This window comes from Hemiscyllium ocellatum, chromosome 32 (genome assembly GCF_020745735.1).
Source record: "Hemiscyllium ocellatum isolate sHemOce1 chromosome 32, sHemOce1.pat.X.cur, whole genome shotgun sequence".
NCBI classification, from domain to species: Eukaryota; Metazoa; Chordata; class Chondrichthyes; order Orectolobiformes; family Hemiscylliidae; genus Hemiscyllium; species Hemiscyllium ocellatum.
Genome location: NC_083432.1, coordinates 47,059,808 through 47,077,581, shown reverse-complemented (window position 1 = coordinate 47,077,581; position 17,774 = coordinate 47,059,808). Strand labels below are relative to the sequence as shown.

Sequence of the window (17,774 nt, the reverse complement as noted above, 5' to 3'; positions counted from 1 at the left end):
GTGCCCAGGACATCTTCCATCACTATTTATGGTTGATTATACAAATAAGAGACAGTAAATGATTGTTGGATTTGTCCTAATGTGCGCACACAGGACATAGCTGGGCAATTTCCCACATTTTGTTGGCCAAAAACCAGTAATGCTACTGCATTGAAATAGTTGGACATAGGGGTGTGGCAAGTTCTGGAGCTGAAAGTCTCAGGACTATTGCCAGAATGTCACAAGGGCCCATAGTTCTTTTCTACAGTATCTAGTGCACCAGCCATTTCTAGATATCATTTGCAGTGAATCAAGTCGCCTAAAGATGGACAGTGATTTGGGGACGTCTGGAAGAAGCAAAGATTTAAAACTAGATATAGGTCATGTCACTTATGTATTTACATTACTGGTTAGTAGTGAAGCTGCAAGCTATTTTTGATAAGCATTATTAATAATCCATTGTATTTGCTTAGACCCCCAAACACCACCAGATTTAAATACAGTGAACAGAACAAATTTTTAAATCAGGTTTATTTTATTATATTTTCCCAGCTTACTAGGAGCTAGAGACTGCCCAAACATACTTCAAAATCAGGATTTAATTTTCTTTTCAATAAAATTTTGCTCTGAAGTATAGCTTTTGGACATTAGTCATGCATGCAAAACTACATACCATGGGCAAAGAGGTTAACCTCTGCTATCTGCTGTAAAGTTATACTCAACTACAGACAAATAATTGTTGTTATCCAAAGAAAAACACTACTTAATCCACATTAAAGTTGACTAAGTCAAAAATGTGAAGGACTACTCCCTTTTCATGATCAGTTAGATTTTTATTTTGGCAAGTGTAAAATAATGTTTGAAAGGCATAAAGCCTCATTTTCCCAAGTAGTAAATACATTTTTAATATGAAAATTTATTTAAAAGGGTATCACTGCAGTGACAACTTACAAAGGTTTTGATTTCTCGTCGGGCATTGGTGTCGATTGCAAGCCACCTTTGTTGGTATTGTGTTTTGACATCGAGATCCTTAGATGTCAGGGAATTCTTGATTTGTAGACCAGCTGCAATTCGAGCAACTTGACTGTTTCCTGGATTTGCTAGCACTTTTGAGAGTTCCACCAAGAAGGTAGGCTAGATTAATAGGAACATAGAAGAATTAATTTCATGTATTGCAGTTATTACTAACCAAGCACTTTTAGTTTAATGCTTACAAACACATTTCACCCAGAACCCTAGACATCTTGGATAATAGTCTATAGTTTGTACTTGAGTCATACATTAAAGATTTCCAACTTATACATATGGCAAAACAGCAATGGACATGACTACAGTTGTCTTTACAAAGTAGTTCAGATAATTGGATGACAAAGAACTTCAGCATTAATGCTCAGAACCAGAAAACAGTATCAGATTTAAGTCTTTAAGAAAACTCTGATGAACCGATCAGAGACCTTTCAATCAAAAGAGAAGTTATGTCTGGGTAGCTTCTGCCACCATGATAGAGATCCACACTACAGAAGGTAAAAGATATAGGAGAGAAAACAAATTTAACCAAGCTACTTCAGGAGTTCACAGGCTACTAAAAAAAAACTCAGCATCTTTGATAGCCAAGTCACTTTAAATTGAGGTGTTCAAGCTTAGCCTGCAGTTTGAATTTACAACCTTTGGATGCAGAGGTAAGAGCCCTGAACACTGCACTAGTCAACAATGCAAGAGACTTAAAACAAACTTCTTCCATCCAAAGTAATCGCCAGTCGCTTGGAAGTGCAAGTGCAACTACAGAGTTCCAAGTGACAAATAAAAGTTGGAAAGTTAGTGCATGAGTTAACAAAAGCAAATAACTTATAAAATGTACTTAACATGGTAAAAGACCTTCCCAAACTATTCTGCAGGAATGCTAACAAACTTTCAACAGTCACATTAGGGCAAATACATAGACTTTATGCAGCAACTCAAAACCGAAAAGAACTAGAGGGGCTGAGACTTTAGGAAGCAGGTTCTAGAATTTAAGGCCCAGCCAACTGAAGCCACAGCCACTAAAAAAGGAGCAACTAAAGTTTGGGAATATACAAGAGGAACATATCTCTGCTGTGCAGCTGGAAGGTATTGAGGTGGGGAGGGTGAGACCACGGAGCGAAATGAAGATGGTGAGAATTTTAAAACTGAGATTTTGCCTGAAGAACCAATGTAGATCAGCAGGTACAGGATGGTACTGAACAGAGTTTGTTGGGACTCAAGTCACAGGCAGAATTTTGGATAAGCTTACATTTACATAAATGACTATGCAGGACAGCAACAGGTAACAACAATTCAAGCCGTAGGTAACAAAGACAGAGCTGAGTATTTTAACAACAGAAGCATTTGAGTGAGAAAGCCAATCAACTGTATGATGTTAGCAACATAAAATGAATTTAGTTCAAGGTCAAACAAGTTAGCATGGCTATGAACAGCCTAGTTAAGCCTCAGTTACCAGGGAGGGGGTTTGAGTTAGTTAAGGGAGCCTCTACTTGCAGTTGAACACAATTCTGAACACCCATAACACATCATGTTGAGGTGCGAGAAATCTATACCAATTCAATATGTCACACAACCCAATGGAAGGATGCTCAATTTGAGCATATCTCTTTACCCTTACAAGGACAATGTCTGTCATTAACATGGCCAAGGACAGATGCATCAATGACAAGTAGATGGACAAGCATGAGCTAGTATGCATTTCCTTCAAATAAAACCAATATTATACATTGGAACAGAAATAAAACCACAAATTGAAAACATTTTGCAGGTCTAGCAGTATATCTGGAAAAACTAACAGTTACCACCAAGTCCAATGTCTCTTTCGAACTTAAGTGTAACTGGATTTAAAACGTTAACTGCTTCTCTTCATAAAATGTGGCCAAACCCACTCAATTTCTTTTAGCATTTTGCACGAGTCGACTCTTCACTACCTACTGCATACCTAGCCAGAAGCTAAGTGGTTTAGGACTTGGCCAATAGTGGTGCTCCTCAGCAGCATTCTTATGGGTTCCATGTCCACTGACTGGCATGCCAATTCCTGGCATCCTTACATACACCACCACCAGTCAGTCCTGTCAGTGGGATACAACATAGGGACAGTGACGGCAACTGCTGGGAGATTGCCTGCAAATTTGACTCCATGGAAACAACTACATCAGCTTGTTGCTTGGCTAGCTTGTGGGAGTGTTCTCCCAATTATGGTACAAGACCCCAGATGTTACATTAGTGAGTACTCTGCAGGGTCAACAGGGTTGTACATATTCTAGGTACCTTGGTCAGTGCCAGATGGTCTGTCCAGTTTCACTTTTAAAAATCAGACTGTCATAATTTGATACATCTCAGAAGGCAGTTATGAGTCAACCACGAAACAGTGGATCTGGAGTCACATGTAGGCCAGACCAAGTGAGGGGGGCAGATTTTCCTTCAATGTTGCCCACTTCAGTGAACAGGATTTTAAAAAAAAATCAATACTGGTTGCGTGTCATTAGAGCGCTTTATTCAGCGAAAATGAAATCCACCTATGGTAGATTTGCATTAGCTAAGGTTGTTGGAATGTCAGGCCTGCTCATACACAAATCACTACATGCAAGTTTCACTCCAAGTCATTCACCATCCTGACTAGAAAATATATCATTTTTCTTTCAGTATCATTGCTTCAAAGTCATAGAATTCCTTCCCCAGTGGTCTACTTTCTGCACATGGACTGCAATAGTTCAAGGCAGCAGTGCCCACTGCCATTTTCTTGAGATACAGGCAAAAAAAAGTGCCCAAATATCATGAGTGAATAGAAAACTTGGCCCTGAGACATTACCATGTTACCATTTTCCTTTCCCATCACCTCTTAAGCTTTAACAATGTATGCTGCAAGTAAAGACAGCATGGAACAATGAAAGTCAATGGAGATGAACTTCTGTTGAGGTTGGTTTACAGAACTACCATATTTTTAACAAGCCAGCTGCAGAAATTTCAGAAAATAGAGTCTGTCTTGTAAGATTTTCCACTAAATATCAGAAACACCTATAAACATGTAACATAATATGCATATTTTTACTACACTGTAGGATATTATAACTAGCCCTTTCAGTGGGAAATAGAGCTGTATCCAAAAGTTGGTACAAGTTTGGAACTCACTTCTGCAAGTAGTAATCAAGGTTGATGAAAGTTAGGCAAAAATCTAAGGAGTTGGCAAAAAGGTGTGTTACAGGATTTGTGGACTTGGGTTGCAGATCAGCCAAGCTTACAGTGAATGGAAGAACAGATTCATGGAACCAAATGACCTACTCTTATTCTGTTTCACGTATCAATTGAAAATCTATCAAATAAAAAAAAGTATAACTCTTGTCTTTAATCTGTACACAACTCAAATGCAAAGTTTCCTTTCAAAACTATACAAACTCATTCTAACTAAGTGCACGGTCCAACCTCTAATCCGTGCTATCAGAATGCAATTGCAGAGGCAATACAGGTCAGTGAAGTAAGTATTATACTGAAAAGGTTCAGGGTGGGGGCATCTACAATCTCTATAAAAAGCTAAGAGCCCAACTATCTTAAATTACAACCACTGTAGTAATTCAAATCGAAAGAACTGCAGGTGCTGTAAATCAGAAACAAAGATTGCTGAAAAAGCTCAACAGCTTTGGCAGCATCTGGCAGAGAGAAATCGGTTAATGTTGCAGGTCAAGTGACTCTTCCTCAGAACATTATTAATTTGCTCAGATTTCTGATCTTCAGAAATATTGTGCCAATACAAAACTGCAGTTAATTTGCATGGAATTTATTTAAAAGGAAAATCAACTATTCAGAAATATTTTGTTTAAAATAAAACTATCCATTTTTTGGTGACGTATTGTTATATTTCATAAAACAGTGAATTGCTTTAGTATGACTCAGATTCTGTCCCAGAGATAGAAAGGTTAGTGGGCAGTAATTCTCCCTGTTCATGATACAGTTGGAGAATTCTACAGGGATTCTGCATTCTCAAGCTGCCTCCACTAGTGCAAATGCAGACATATTATCAAGGAGACAAAGACAGCTACAAATATGTTCTCCTTGGGATCAGTGAAAAATTGAAGCCACAATTTAATGTGAACTAATCAAGAATCACCATTCGTTATGGTCTTTAATTCAGGAAAAGGTGAGATCTATCAGAAGATTCATATTCAGTTACCCACACATTGAGATATCAAAAAGCTGCCCATGGCAGAATGATATGAAATATCATACTGCAAACTACTGAGATGTTGGAAATATAAAACAAAATTTGCTAGAAGCACCAATGTTCAGGAGCAGTCTTGCAGAGAGAAAGCGCTTGCTTTACAGGTTGTGGCCTTTCAATTAAGATACCTACCATTAGATTAGGTCAGGATAATCATGACCTTGACAATGAGAAAGGGGTCCATACTGTAAGGTCAAAATAAACAACTGGTTGTGGGACAAGTAAATAAAAGGTCTGAAGAAGCATGGAAATAAGAGATGCTTAAAAGTACAATATGAAACTGTTGACTCAGAACTCTTACAGTGTACACAGAGACCAATTGAGATCCATCAAGCCTGCACCACCTCTACAAAGAGCTCCGATCCCTGGTACTGAGACGTAGCAGTGCTAATCACTGTGCCGCCCATTAGATAGGATTAAATATTTAAAACTGCAGTCAAATCTCAAAAGTACTTGAAACTAGTTCTCATATCACTCAGGATAAAATCTAAAGATAGTTTGAGAGGTTATGCAGTACTGTTTATGATCAAAACAGAAACTGGAGAAACTAAACCCTGCTCCCTTCAGACCTGATTCAAGTCTGGGGACTTCATCAGAACGCTTCTGAACTGCTCTGATAAAAAGTCAGCAGATTTGGATTGTTAATTCTGCCGTCTTTATCAATGTTGCTGCCAGACCTGAATTTTCCAGTGATTTGTTTTTGTTTCAGATTTTCAGTATGGTTAGTTCTTTATTTTATTTTACTGATTATGACCACTTGGACATTAATGGCACCATTTAAAAGCAGAAGTAGAACTGTGCAGGAAGTGAGCATTCAAGGAAAACATTGGAAACATTCAGGTGAAATTGAGAAATGGTATTTTCAAAATAAGACATCAATTTAAGTTTGAAGCAGCCCTGACATACAGCAAATCAACTTAAAGCACTATTCCAGTTTCCTAGCATGTACCTATTGCTCAGTCTGAACCTGAAAACTTTACCTTTTTACTTTAGCAGCATGCTATAAAATCAATAGCATATTTGTAGTACACCAAACTATTAGGCTAATCAGATATCCCTGGACAGATTAAGGATCTCAGTTAAATCTAGTACAGGACAAACTTTCCTAAACTGAATTTCTACAGTGCAATAATTCATTGGCAAAACCTCCACTTTAGCAGAATTGAAAATATCAACTTGAAATATGAAGAAATTATTTGCCCCCAAACCAGTGGAAACAGGACAAATGTCTTTGTAGCAGAATGGAGGGGCACACTGGACTGTCATCCATATGCACCACACGATAACAATGGCTGTCAGCCATGTTTTTGAACACAAATTAAGTTTTTACACATACGAGTAATGGGAGCAAGACGTTGCTTGAATACATACAATTTCAGACGCCTATAGCCACACAAGCCTGGTCATGGCATATGCCTTCTTGGTCAGAAAGGTTCCCTGGTGATTTACTAGCCAAAGACTCCACACACTGGAGACCAAAATGACAGCAGGTTTGAATGCAGGATGTTGAATCAGCCGATGACAAAAACAAATCAGCAGCAACCTCTGCTATTCATTATTATTCCATGAGCCAATGCTGAAAGGGAATGCAGTGTAAGGTTGATGTAGACATGATATAGACTCACATTTGAGTGCAGTACTGACAGGCTAGTTGCAGAACTATATTAAGAGTCTTCAGGTGAACAATGACTATGATTAAGTGGAAACAGTGCAGACAAATTTGTGGCAAATAAGTGATATGCAAGTTCAAAAATAGCTGTCCAGATGACTATCTGAATTTTAAAAAGCTTAATACCCCCATCTTCAATGTTCACTCTACAATCCTATTTTTTGTGAGGAGCTCACAGGTGTCTATAGGATCCATACCTAATGTCAAATAATCAAATGCTGCCTCATGCACTTGTTACTTACCCAATAAAAGCCAAATCTGCCCTCACAATGTACTTGCATTTCCATTTGGAAAATAACCATGGATTTGGATTCCTGACTAGTGCCAATCCATCTAACTAATTTTCCATTCACTTTTCCTTTCTTACTATGAGCTCTGACGAGATTGTTTCAAGAAAGCCAATGATACTTACTGCTTTGCTTCCACGATTCTTAGGTGTGTTAAAGAGGTCAACTAACAGATTGACCTACTCATGTTACATATAATTATTCAAGTAACCTTGTTTAAAACAAAAAAATTGAGAATTCATCATGAAAAAAACGTGCCAAGCCACTTTAACCAAAAAAGCATCAATAACCTTTGATAGAATGCAATTTCTTTTATATAAAAAGCTCAAAATACAGCCCATGACCCTGCTACAGCAACAGTTGCACTTGGATTTTAAAATCTTAAAACCAGATGCTCTATCAAATGCAATATATTAAAATTGTAAAATTTAAAACATAGCAACACACTAGTTAACCTAAAAGACTCCAACAGGTCTAGACAGGGTAAATTCAGGATGCTGCCAACAACTGGGGAGAGCAAAATCAATGGTCACAGTTTAAGAATTTAAAGAGTTGACCTTTTTCGAACAGAAGAAATTTCTGTCCATAGAAGGTTGTAAAGACCAAGTCATTAATTGTATTTAAGACATATAGCTAGGTTCCTTGATTAATAAGGGGATCAAGGGTTAGAGAGAGGGAAGAATGGGATTGAGAAACCGATCAGACCAGACTCGAAGGTCCGAAAAGGCTAAATATTGCATCTGTCTCTTTGGCTCTAAATTTCTTTGTCCAGAAAGTGGTGAGCCTATGAAATTCTGTCACAGAAAGCAACTGAGGCCAAAATGTTGAACGTTTTCAGAAGGTAGTTGTTCTAGGATCAAAAAAAAAGTGGAGAAAGCAGGAACAGGGTACCAAGCTGAACAATCAGCCACAAACATACTGAATGATGAAGCACGTTCAAAAGGACTGATGGGCCTATACCTGCTCCTATTATCCATGTTTCTAATACAGAAGACAGATGAAAGATTTAATTGAAGTCCATTAAGACACCTGGACAGCAGAAAGGAAGGTATTTCCATTAGAAAGACAGATTTGAAACTGACAAAAGAATTAAGGAAAGGTTGACAAGAATTGCCTTTCATCAAGGACCTCGAACATGTACGGCGATAGCAAATAAAACGCAAAAGCTAATTTGCATCCAAAATGCTGTAATCTACGTAGACCAAGACTGGGATACGGGCGAGTGGCCATTTTTCGTTTGGCTCAAACCTGATGGGCTGAACAGCTGTTGTCACTTCAAACTTATCTCTCGATGTGTTACAAACTGATCAATTGATACGAATACTGAGTAAGAAATAGAAGTTCCCAACCCACTTTAACTAAATAAAAAGATTACACGATAGCACCACAGGAGGAAATCACACGCATGATGTCAAGCCCTAAATTGAGCAGATCTTCAAATATTATTGAGAAAGGAATAATGCTCTGATTATGTATAGGTGATAAGTTTGTCATGCGTTATAATGGTTCGCGGCCTCCCCCACCGCTCAGTACAGGGGCTAGGCTGCCCCCTCTCTCAGACACACACAGGGACAGGAGGCTGAGCCGGCAACATGCGTTCAGGCCTCGACTCCCAGCTTCCCTTCCCATCAACCAAACTTGCGCAGAGCGGAAACCCGGCCCCTTCGGCGCGTCCTCATTGGCCAGCGGGCGAGCCCACCAGCCATTGGCGCGCGCCCATTGGCTCGTGCGCCTTGTCAATCACCGGGTCAATTCCTGCCAACAAGTTAGGTTGCCCATTTTTTTTCACTCCAGTTTCCCCTCTCCCCCCGCCCGTGCGGGCGGGAGTTGGGCAAAATTGAGTGGGGGGCCTTTTCTCAATGAAGGCCCTTGGTTTCCCCCCCGCCCCATTAAAATGAATACATTATTTTCTACAAAAAAAATTAAAAACCAACAACACCCCCATCAACCCACGCACATTTTTTTTTGTAAAACCGAAGATTTAGATCAAACCATCGCCCATTCAAAAAAAAATTAAAACAGAATCCAATACTGACCAAATTCTCAACAGCCGCCTGTTCCAGAAACTTCTGCGCTGCTTCCAGCTCATTACGATCTGGGGAGGAAAGGGGGAGAAAGAAAGAGAAGGGCGGGCGGGAAAAAAAAGGGAATAGTTTAAAATAACACGGAAGAGAGAAAAAAAAATGAAAATAACACCCCTCTTCCCTCCACCATCAGGCCCCTTACCTGGAGAGACGGTTTTCTCTAAAATTGTGATAAGCTCCATGTTAACGAATCTCATGTGGGAAACAACGAGGATTTTTCTCAGGCAGAAACGGCCATAAATGGTTCTGGGTCACTCAGATTCTGCTTCCTTTCAGAAAATATGATGTACACACACACGGCGGGGAAGGGGGGGGGGGTTTAAAAAGAGCGATAGATAGATAAACGGAGGGGATTTATTATAGAGAGGTGTTATATTTTATTAGCTGTTTTCTCTTTCGCACTCGCTCCTTGAAAGAGCCCCAAGCTTCTCTCACGCCTTCACCCGGCTCCGCAGCTGCGCAAAAGCCGAGTGCTGCCGGCGGCGGAGCGATATAGCACCGGCCGCGCGCGCGCCTCTCCCCTCCCCCTCCTTGCCTGCCGCAAACCGCCGCTCCCCGAAACGCGCCTCCCCATTGGCCGATCCGCACGCGCCGTCGCCTCCGCCTGATTGGCTCGCCTATACGTCAGTCGCACGAAGCCGTCGCCAAGTGGCCAGACAGAGCACCACTCCCCCCCACACCCGTCCTGCTCCACTCACGCAATCAACCACTCTATCAAACGGGACCTCCTCTTGGCCCGTGGATGCCCAGGCAATCCAACGCCTGATCGGATTGGCGGATGTCGCCCAGTGCAGCGCGAGCGCGCTTGTTCCGCTTTCCTATTGGCCCGCCACTACTGCCCAGCTCTATCTAATGCGGCTTTTCATTAGTCAGTAGCGTTGGGATATCCAACGCATTCCTCGATTGGTGGATGTCATCATATACCGCCAAACGGTTGCCTTAACTAACACGATCTCTAATTGGTTTGTGACTCCAGGGCCCGGCAAGCTATCCATTGCCATTTCTGATTGGTGAATGGCGTTTGCCACTAACTGTGCGTCTCACAGGCCGTCAACGGCAGCTGGGCACGACCTCCGACTCGTCTTTCCCGTCAGTCAATGCCCGCTGCCGTTACATCCCTACTGCCTATCTAAATAGACTCCTGATTGGTTAAGCGCGTGAGCCAGTTGCCTGGGACGTTACAACTCTTCACCGGCCGCTGCCTGATGTTATTCAAGGTGACCCCTGATTGGCTGAGCTGCTCTTGTCTTTGCTCTCGGCCGAATTTCGAATATTGCCCGCTCCGACCTTGAGGCTGTTTCCAGGGAGGGTTATGTCTCTCTCTCTAACCCCCTCCCTTGTCACCAATCCCTTTTCTCACTCTCACCCCCCCCCCCCCGGGGCTGCCTCCAACCTTAATCCAACTTTACCGCCTGCCCTGAACTCCGGAGCGTTTTCTCTGCGAATCAGACCGACCACTCCGGGAGAGAACCGTAAAGAGTTTCTCCACGAAAGGAACAACCGATGTCCGGAGAAAATCGTTCTATTTTTTTCAGTACGTGTGGTTTACCTTCGCGGCCTAAATTAACATAGGGTGCGGTTCACGAGTGTAAAATGTAAGGGCACTACTTTGAGGAGGCGGAGGGAGACGCGGCTGTTGTTGGTGAGTGAGGCGGTTCCAGTTTGTATTTCCCGCCGTTTCCAGGGAGGGGGCAGCAGCAGCTTCTATTGACCATGGATCCCCATGACCAACATAGAAATGTACAGCATAGAAACAGACCCTTTGGTCTAACTCTTCCCTGCCGACAAGATATCCTAACTTAATCTAGTCTCATTTGGCCCATATCCCTCCAAACCCTTCCTATTCATATACCCATCCAGATGTCCTTTAAATTAGATTAGATTAGATTACTTACAGTGTGGAAACAGGCCCTTCGGCCCAACAAGTCCACACCGACCCGCCGAAGCGCAACCCACCCATACCCCTGCATTTACCCCTTACCTAACACTACGGGCAATTTAGCATGGCCAATTTACCTGACCCCGCACATGTTTGGACTGTGGGAGGAAACCGGAGCACCCGGAGGAAACCCACGCAGACACGGGGAGAACGTGCAAACTCCACACATGCAGTCGCCTGAGTCGGGAATTGAACCCGGGTCTCAGACGCTGTGAGGCAGCAGTGCTAACCACTGTGCCACCGTGTACTAGCCTTTTCTGGCAGCTCATTCCATACACACACCACCCTCTATGTGAAAAAGTTGTCCCATAGATCCCTTTTATATCTCACCTTAAACCTATGTCCTATAGTTCTGGACTCTTCCCAACTCAGGGAAAAAAAACTTTGTATATTCATCTTATCCATGCCTGTCATGATTTTATAAACTGTATAAGGTCACCCCTCTGATGCTCCAGAGAAAATAGCCCCAGCCTATTCAGCCTCTCCCTATAACTAAATTTCTCCAACCCTGGCAACATCCTTGTAAATCTTTTCTGAACCCTTTCAAATTTCACATCCTTCTGATAGGAAAAAGACCAGAACTACACGCAGTATTCCAAACATGTATTGACCATGGCCACCATTGCCAATCTCTGTCCAAAACAGATCTGCTCAGCATTGCAATGCTGCCTCCTGAAACCACAAATTATTGCAAACATTTCCTCCTATTAGCATCCTTCTTTGAGCTGCTTCACAAGATGCCTTTAATGCTACAGTAGTAGAAGGAGAAGGACAGTGGGCGTGGATTCTTGTGATAACTTGTTCCCTTGATTCCCTTACTAATATATTCATGGCTGAGGTACAGGTTTTACTTCATGATCTTCTTACGTAAGGGGTTAAAATCTGTTCAAAATATTCTAGATGTGGTCAACTTGTACTGAATAGCTGCCTTTTGTGCTGCGAATTTATGTTTTAATGCCCTCATACAAGTGTAGTAGAAGTATAACTACATACGTACCAACTTTTTAATACAGCTATGCATCATTATATGCAAAGGTGATGACAGCAGGTCTAATAATACCTTATGGAACATACTTAAATGAAGAAAAATATGGAGAATTAATTTAGTTGGAGAACCGTTAAAGAATTTGCATGACCCGGTGGCTAAAATGGCCTTCCTGTGTGCTGTATCATTCTATGATTCTAGTTGTTACTGCTGCAAGTCATGACCCTGCTTTGGAGGATTTTTAAAAAAACAACGCATTGAGATTTGAGTCATAAAAAGCCTGGCCGATTTTCCCCTTCTGACTGGAAGGGTGAAGCACGACACAAATGATTGAGTTTTTTCCTCCCCTTGTCTCATTCACTAGTTTCTAGATTTGTTACATTTTGGCACAACATTTCATAAAATTAATGAATTTGGCTAAAGTTGCAGAACTGCTGTGATATAGACAAATTGGGATCAGTGAATGGGATTCCTTTAAACAATCAGCTTCTTAAAAGCTAAAATGGATATGTTTTTTCAGAGATGATTCAATTTATTGATGCCATGTTGGATTTGAGAAAATTTAAAAAAAGATTTATTGTAATACCATCCATTGACATTTTAACAACAAAAACAGAAATTGCTGAAAAAGCTCAGTAGGTCTGGCAGCGTCTGTGGCAAGAAATCAGAGTTAACGTTGTGGGTTGAGTGACCCTTCCCCAGAACAGTTTCTGATTAACAGCATCTGCAGTTCTTTTGGTTTTTATTTGACATTTTAACAGCACTTTTAATGCTGGTAGAACACCCCATGGCACTTCATAGGAGCATCATCAGACACATTTGATGCTGATTCGAAGGGGATGCCAGACAGATGATGAAAATCTTGGTGTGTGTGGTAGATTTTAAGGCACTGGTTAATGGAAATGGAATTCTTTATCTTAAGATCTGCACAACTAAAGGCAATATTTGACAGTAACAATAAACAGAAATTGCTGGGGCATCATTGAGACAAAGCAGAGTGAATGATTCTAGTCTGGTGACTCTTGTGTGCTGAAGAAATTTCACTGGATCTGAAACATCATAATAGTTGACCTGCAACATAAATACTCACTACAAGAGCAAGTGGTGTATTCTCTGGCAATTAACTCACCTCCTGAATCTTCCATTCTTTACATCACTTACAGAAAACAAGCCAGGCATGTGATTAAATACTCTCCATGTGTCTAGTACTCTGTAGATTTCTGTATCCTTAACTCTTTCGTTCCAAGTTTTGAAATGCATTATATAGATGCAACTCTTTCTTTTTGAAAGTCTTTCTTCCTGTAACACTATTGCCTTTTTTCAGAGTCTATCCTAAAACCTGGTATGCTGGGCAATAAGGGCTCCAGAGAGTGTCTCTTTACTGAGTAAAGAAGGAAGAATTACAAACAGTTACTACACAGAAGGTGGCCAGTTAACGCATTATAATTGGTTGCTAGAAAAAAGTTGTCAATCGATTTTCTAGATTTGGGTCCATAACCTTATAGGAACAGCCCTTTAAGTGAATGTCCAAATACTTTTTAAATGCAATGAGAATTTCTGCTCCCATCTTCCTCGGTCCAGTTACCATTCTTTAGGTGGGGGAGAAAAAAAAGTCTTGTTAAACGGTGCAGCAGGCTTGAGGGGCTGAATGGCCTACTCCTGTTCCTATTTTCTATATTCTTATGATAAATTCCACCCCCCCCCCCAGCTAAATCTGTACCCAGTGTTATTAATTTCTAAAATATATAGTCCTCTTGATCTAGACTCTTCAATTTTACATACTTCAGTTAAATCTAACTTTGTAAATTGTTCACAGGTGAAAATGTGTTGCTGGTTAAAGCACAGCAGGTCAGGCAGCATCCAAGGAATAGGAGGGCCTAGGTTGTTCACTTATCCTTAATGGTCCTTGAGCAGATAATAGTGAGACACCTTGAACCATCAGTCATTGTTGTGTAGGTATTCTCACTACTGTTAGGAAGTTCCAGGATTTTGACGTGATGAAGTAATAGTAATATATCTTGAGGTCAAGATGGTGTGTTATACAGTCATAGAGATGTACAGCATGGAAACAGACCCTTCGGTCCAACCTGTCCATGCTGACCAGATATCCCAACCCAATCTAGTCCCACCTCCCAGCACCCGGCCCATATCCCTCTAGACCCTTCCTATTTATATACCCATCGAAATACAAGTATAACATTTAAAAGGTATCAGCCTCCACCACTTCCTCTGGCAGCTCATTCCATAAACATTCCACTCTGTGTGAAAATGTTGTCCTTTAGGTCCTTTTTTAATTTTTTCTCCTCTTGCCACAAAACCATTACTTCTAGTTCTGGACTCCCCCACCCCGGGAAAAGACCTTCTCTATTTACCCTATCCATGCCCCTCATGATTTTAAATTGTATAAGGTCACCCCTCAGCCTCTGATGCTCCAGGGAAAACAGCCCCAGCCTAATCAGCCTCTCCCTATAGCTCAAATCCTCCAAACCTGGCAAGATCTTTTGTAAATTTTTTCTGAACCCTTTCAAATTTCACAACTTCCTTCTGATTGGATGGAGACCAAAATTGCACACGATATTCCAAAAATCATCTAACAAATGTCCTGTACAGTCGCAACATGACCTCCCAACTACTATACTCAATGCTCTGTCCAATAAAGGAAAGCATACCAAATGCCGCCTTCACTACCCAATTTATCTGCGACTCCACTTTCAAGGAGCTATGAACCTGCACCCCAAGGTCTCTTTGTTCAGCAACACTCCCTCAGACCTTACCATTTAGTGTATAGGTCCTTCTCTGATTTGCCTTCCAAAATGTAGCACTTCAATTTATCTAAATTAAACTCAATCTGTCACTCCTCAGCCCATTGGCCCATCTGGTCAAGATCCTGTTGTACTGTGAAGTAATCTTCTTCACTGTCCACTGCACTTCCAATTTTGGTGTCATCTGCAGACTTACTAACTATACCTCCTATTTTCGCATCCAAATCATTTAAATAAATGACGAAAAGCAGTGGATCCAGCACCGATCCTTGTGGCACACCATTGGTCACAGGTCTCCAGACTGAAAAGCTACCCTTCACCAATACTGTCTGTCTTCTACCTTCTTTCCAAATGGCTAGTTCTCCCTGTATTCCATGAGATCTAACTTTGCTAACCAGTCTACCATGAGGAACCTTGTCGAATGTCTTACTGAAGTCCATTTAGATCGCGTTCACTGCTTTGCCCTCATCAATCCTCTTTGTTACTTCCTCAAAAAAACTCAATCAAATTTGAGATATCCCACACACGCAGCCATGTTGACTATACCTAATCAGTTCTTGCCTTTCCAAATGCATGTAAATCCTGTCCCTCAGGATTCCTCCCAATAACTTGCCCACCAACATCAGGCTCACTGGTCTATTGTTCCCTGGCTTTTCCTTACCACCTTTCTTAAATAGTGGCACCACGTTAGCCAACCTCCAGTCTTCAGGCACTTCACCAGTGACTATCGATGATATAAGTATCTCAGCAGGGGATCCAGCAATCACCTCCCTAACTTCTCTCAGAATTCTGGGCTACACCTGATCAGGTTCTGGGGATTGATTCACTTTTATCCATTTTCAGACATGCATCACCACCTCCTCTGTAATATAGACACTTTTCAAGATGTCACCATCTATTTCCCGACATTCTATATCTTCCATGTCCTTCTCCACAGTAAACACTGATGCAAAATACTCGTTTAGTATGTCCCCATTTCCTGTGATTCCACACACGGGCTTTCTGGCTGATCTTTGAGGCCCCTATTCTCTCCCTAGTTGCCCTTTTGTCCTTAGTATATCTATAAAATCCCTTTGGATTCTCCTTAATTCTGTTTGCCAAAGCTATCTCATGTCCCCTTTTTGCCCTCCTGATTTCCCTCTTAAGTATACTCCTACTGCCTTTAAGAATTCACTTGATCTATCCTGTCTCTACCTGACATATGCTTCCTTCTTTTTCTTAACTAAAACCTCAATTTCTCTGGTCATCCAGCATTCCCTACACCTACCAGCCTTTCCTTTCATCCTAACAGGAACATACTGTCTCTGGTTTCTCGTTATCTCATTTCTGAAGGCTTCCTATTTTCCTGCTGTCCCTTTAACTGTGAACATCTGCCCCCAATCCACTTTTGAAAGTTCTTACCTAATACTGTCAAACTTGGCCTTCCTCCAATTTAGAAGTTCAACTTCTGGATCTGCTCTATCCTTTTCCATCACTATTTTAAAACAAATAGCATTATGGTCGCTGACCCCAAAGTGCTCTCCCACTGACACCTCAGTCACCTGCCCTACCTTATTTCCCAACAGTAGGTCAAGTTTTGCACCTTCTCCAGTAGGTACATTCACATACTGAATCAGAAGTTTTTGTTGTACACATTTAACAAATTCTCTCCTTCTAAACCCTTAACACTATGGCAGCCCCAGTCTATGTTTGGAAAGTTAAAATCCCCTACCATAACCACCCTGTTATTCTTACAGATAACAGATCTGCTTACAAATTTGTAATCAATTTCCCTCTGACTATTAGGGGGTCTATAATACATTCTCAATCAGGTGATCATTCTTTTCCTATTTCTCAGTTCCACCCAAATAACTTCCCCGAACGTATTCCCAAGAATATCCTCCCTAACTATAGCTGTAATGTTATCTCTGAACAAAAACACTACTCCTGCTCTTTTCTTGCACCCCCCCCACATAGCATTCATATCCTGGAATATTAAGTTGCCAGCCCTGTCTGCCCCTGAGCCATGTTTCTGTAGTTGCTGTGATATCCCAGTTCCATGTTCCTAACCATGCCCTGAGTTCATCTGCCTTCCCTGTTAGGCCCCTTGCATTGAAATAAATGCAGTTTAATTTCAGTCCTACCTTGTTCTATGGTTTGTTCCTGTCTGTCCTGATTGTTTGACTTGTACTTTGTCCCAGTTGTACCAGTCTCCGGTTCATCTCTTTCCTCAATATTTACTAGGAAGGAAAGTTATAGTTCATGGCTCTTGATGTACTAGCTCATCTAGAAATTGCGGGGATGGCTGATCCTGTAGAAGAACTGGGGGAAATTCTTGGAGGTGGCACACACTGAAACCACTTTGGTTGGCACAGTAAGTATGGTGGATGGAATGCCAGCATGCTTGGGCTAGCTGAGCTGTACCTTTCTAAGCAAATGGACAGTACTGGATCACACACCTGACTTTGTTATCTATAAAAAATTGGGGAGGTCAGGATGAGTGAATAGTTGCAGAACACACCACCTGTGACTTACTCTCATTATCAGTACTTATGTGGTTGTTCCAGTTATGTTTCTAGTTCAGTGGAGTCCCTCTAGATGTTGATGGTGGAATATCGCAACAAAAGTGCATTTAAACAACATTGGGAGATGATTACTGTTTCTCTTGTTAGAGATAGTTCAAAATCACACAGTGTCAGGTCATAGTCCAACAGGTTTATTTGGCAGTACTAGCTTTTGGAGTGTTGCTCCTTCTGCAAGTAGCTAGTGAGGCAGGATCATAGGATACAGAATTTACAGTAAAAGATCAGTGTGTCATGATGTGATGTATTGAACAAACCTAGATTGCTGTCAA

At 41.3% G+C, this 17,774-nt stretch overlaps 1 protein-coding gene across 1 annotated transcript in view; it reads right to left on the bottom strand.

Annotated features, from left to right (window-relative positions):
• kpnb1 (karyopherin (importin) beta 1) overlaps window positions 1–9,755 on the bottom strand; it is a 41,114-nt gene extending 31,359 nt beyond the window's left edge. Inside the window, exons 1-3 of the mRNA XM_060848669.1 lie at window positions 9,398–9,755; window positions 9,208–9,266; window positions 931–1,113 (exon numbers count right to left, since the gene is read on the bottom strand). Of these exons, the coding sequence (XP_060704652.1) occupies window positions 931–1,113; window positions 9,208–9,266; window positions 9,398–9,452 (297 nt within the window). The 5' untranslated portion in view covers window positions 9,453–9,755. The remainder of the gene's footprint in view (window positions 1–930; window positions 1,114–9,207; window positions 9,267–9,397) is intronic.
• Between the last annotated feature and the right edge of the window lie 8,019 nt (window positions 9,756–17,774).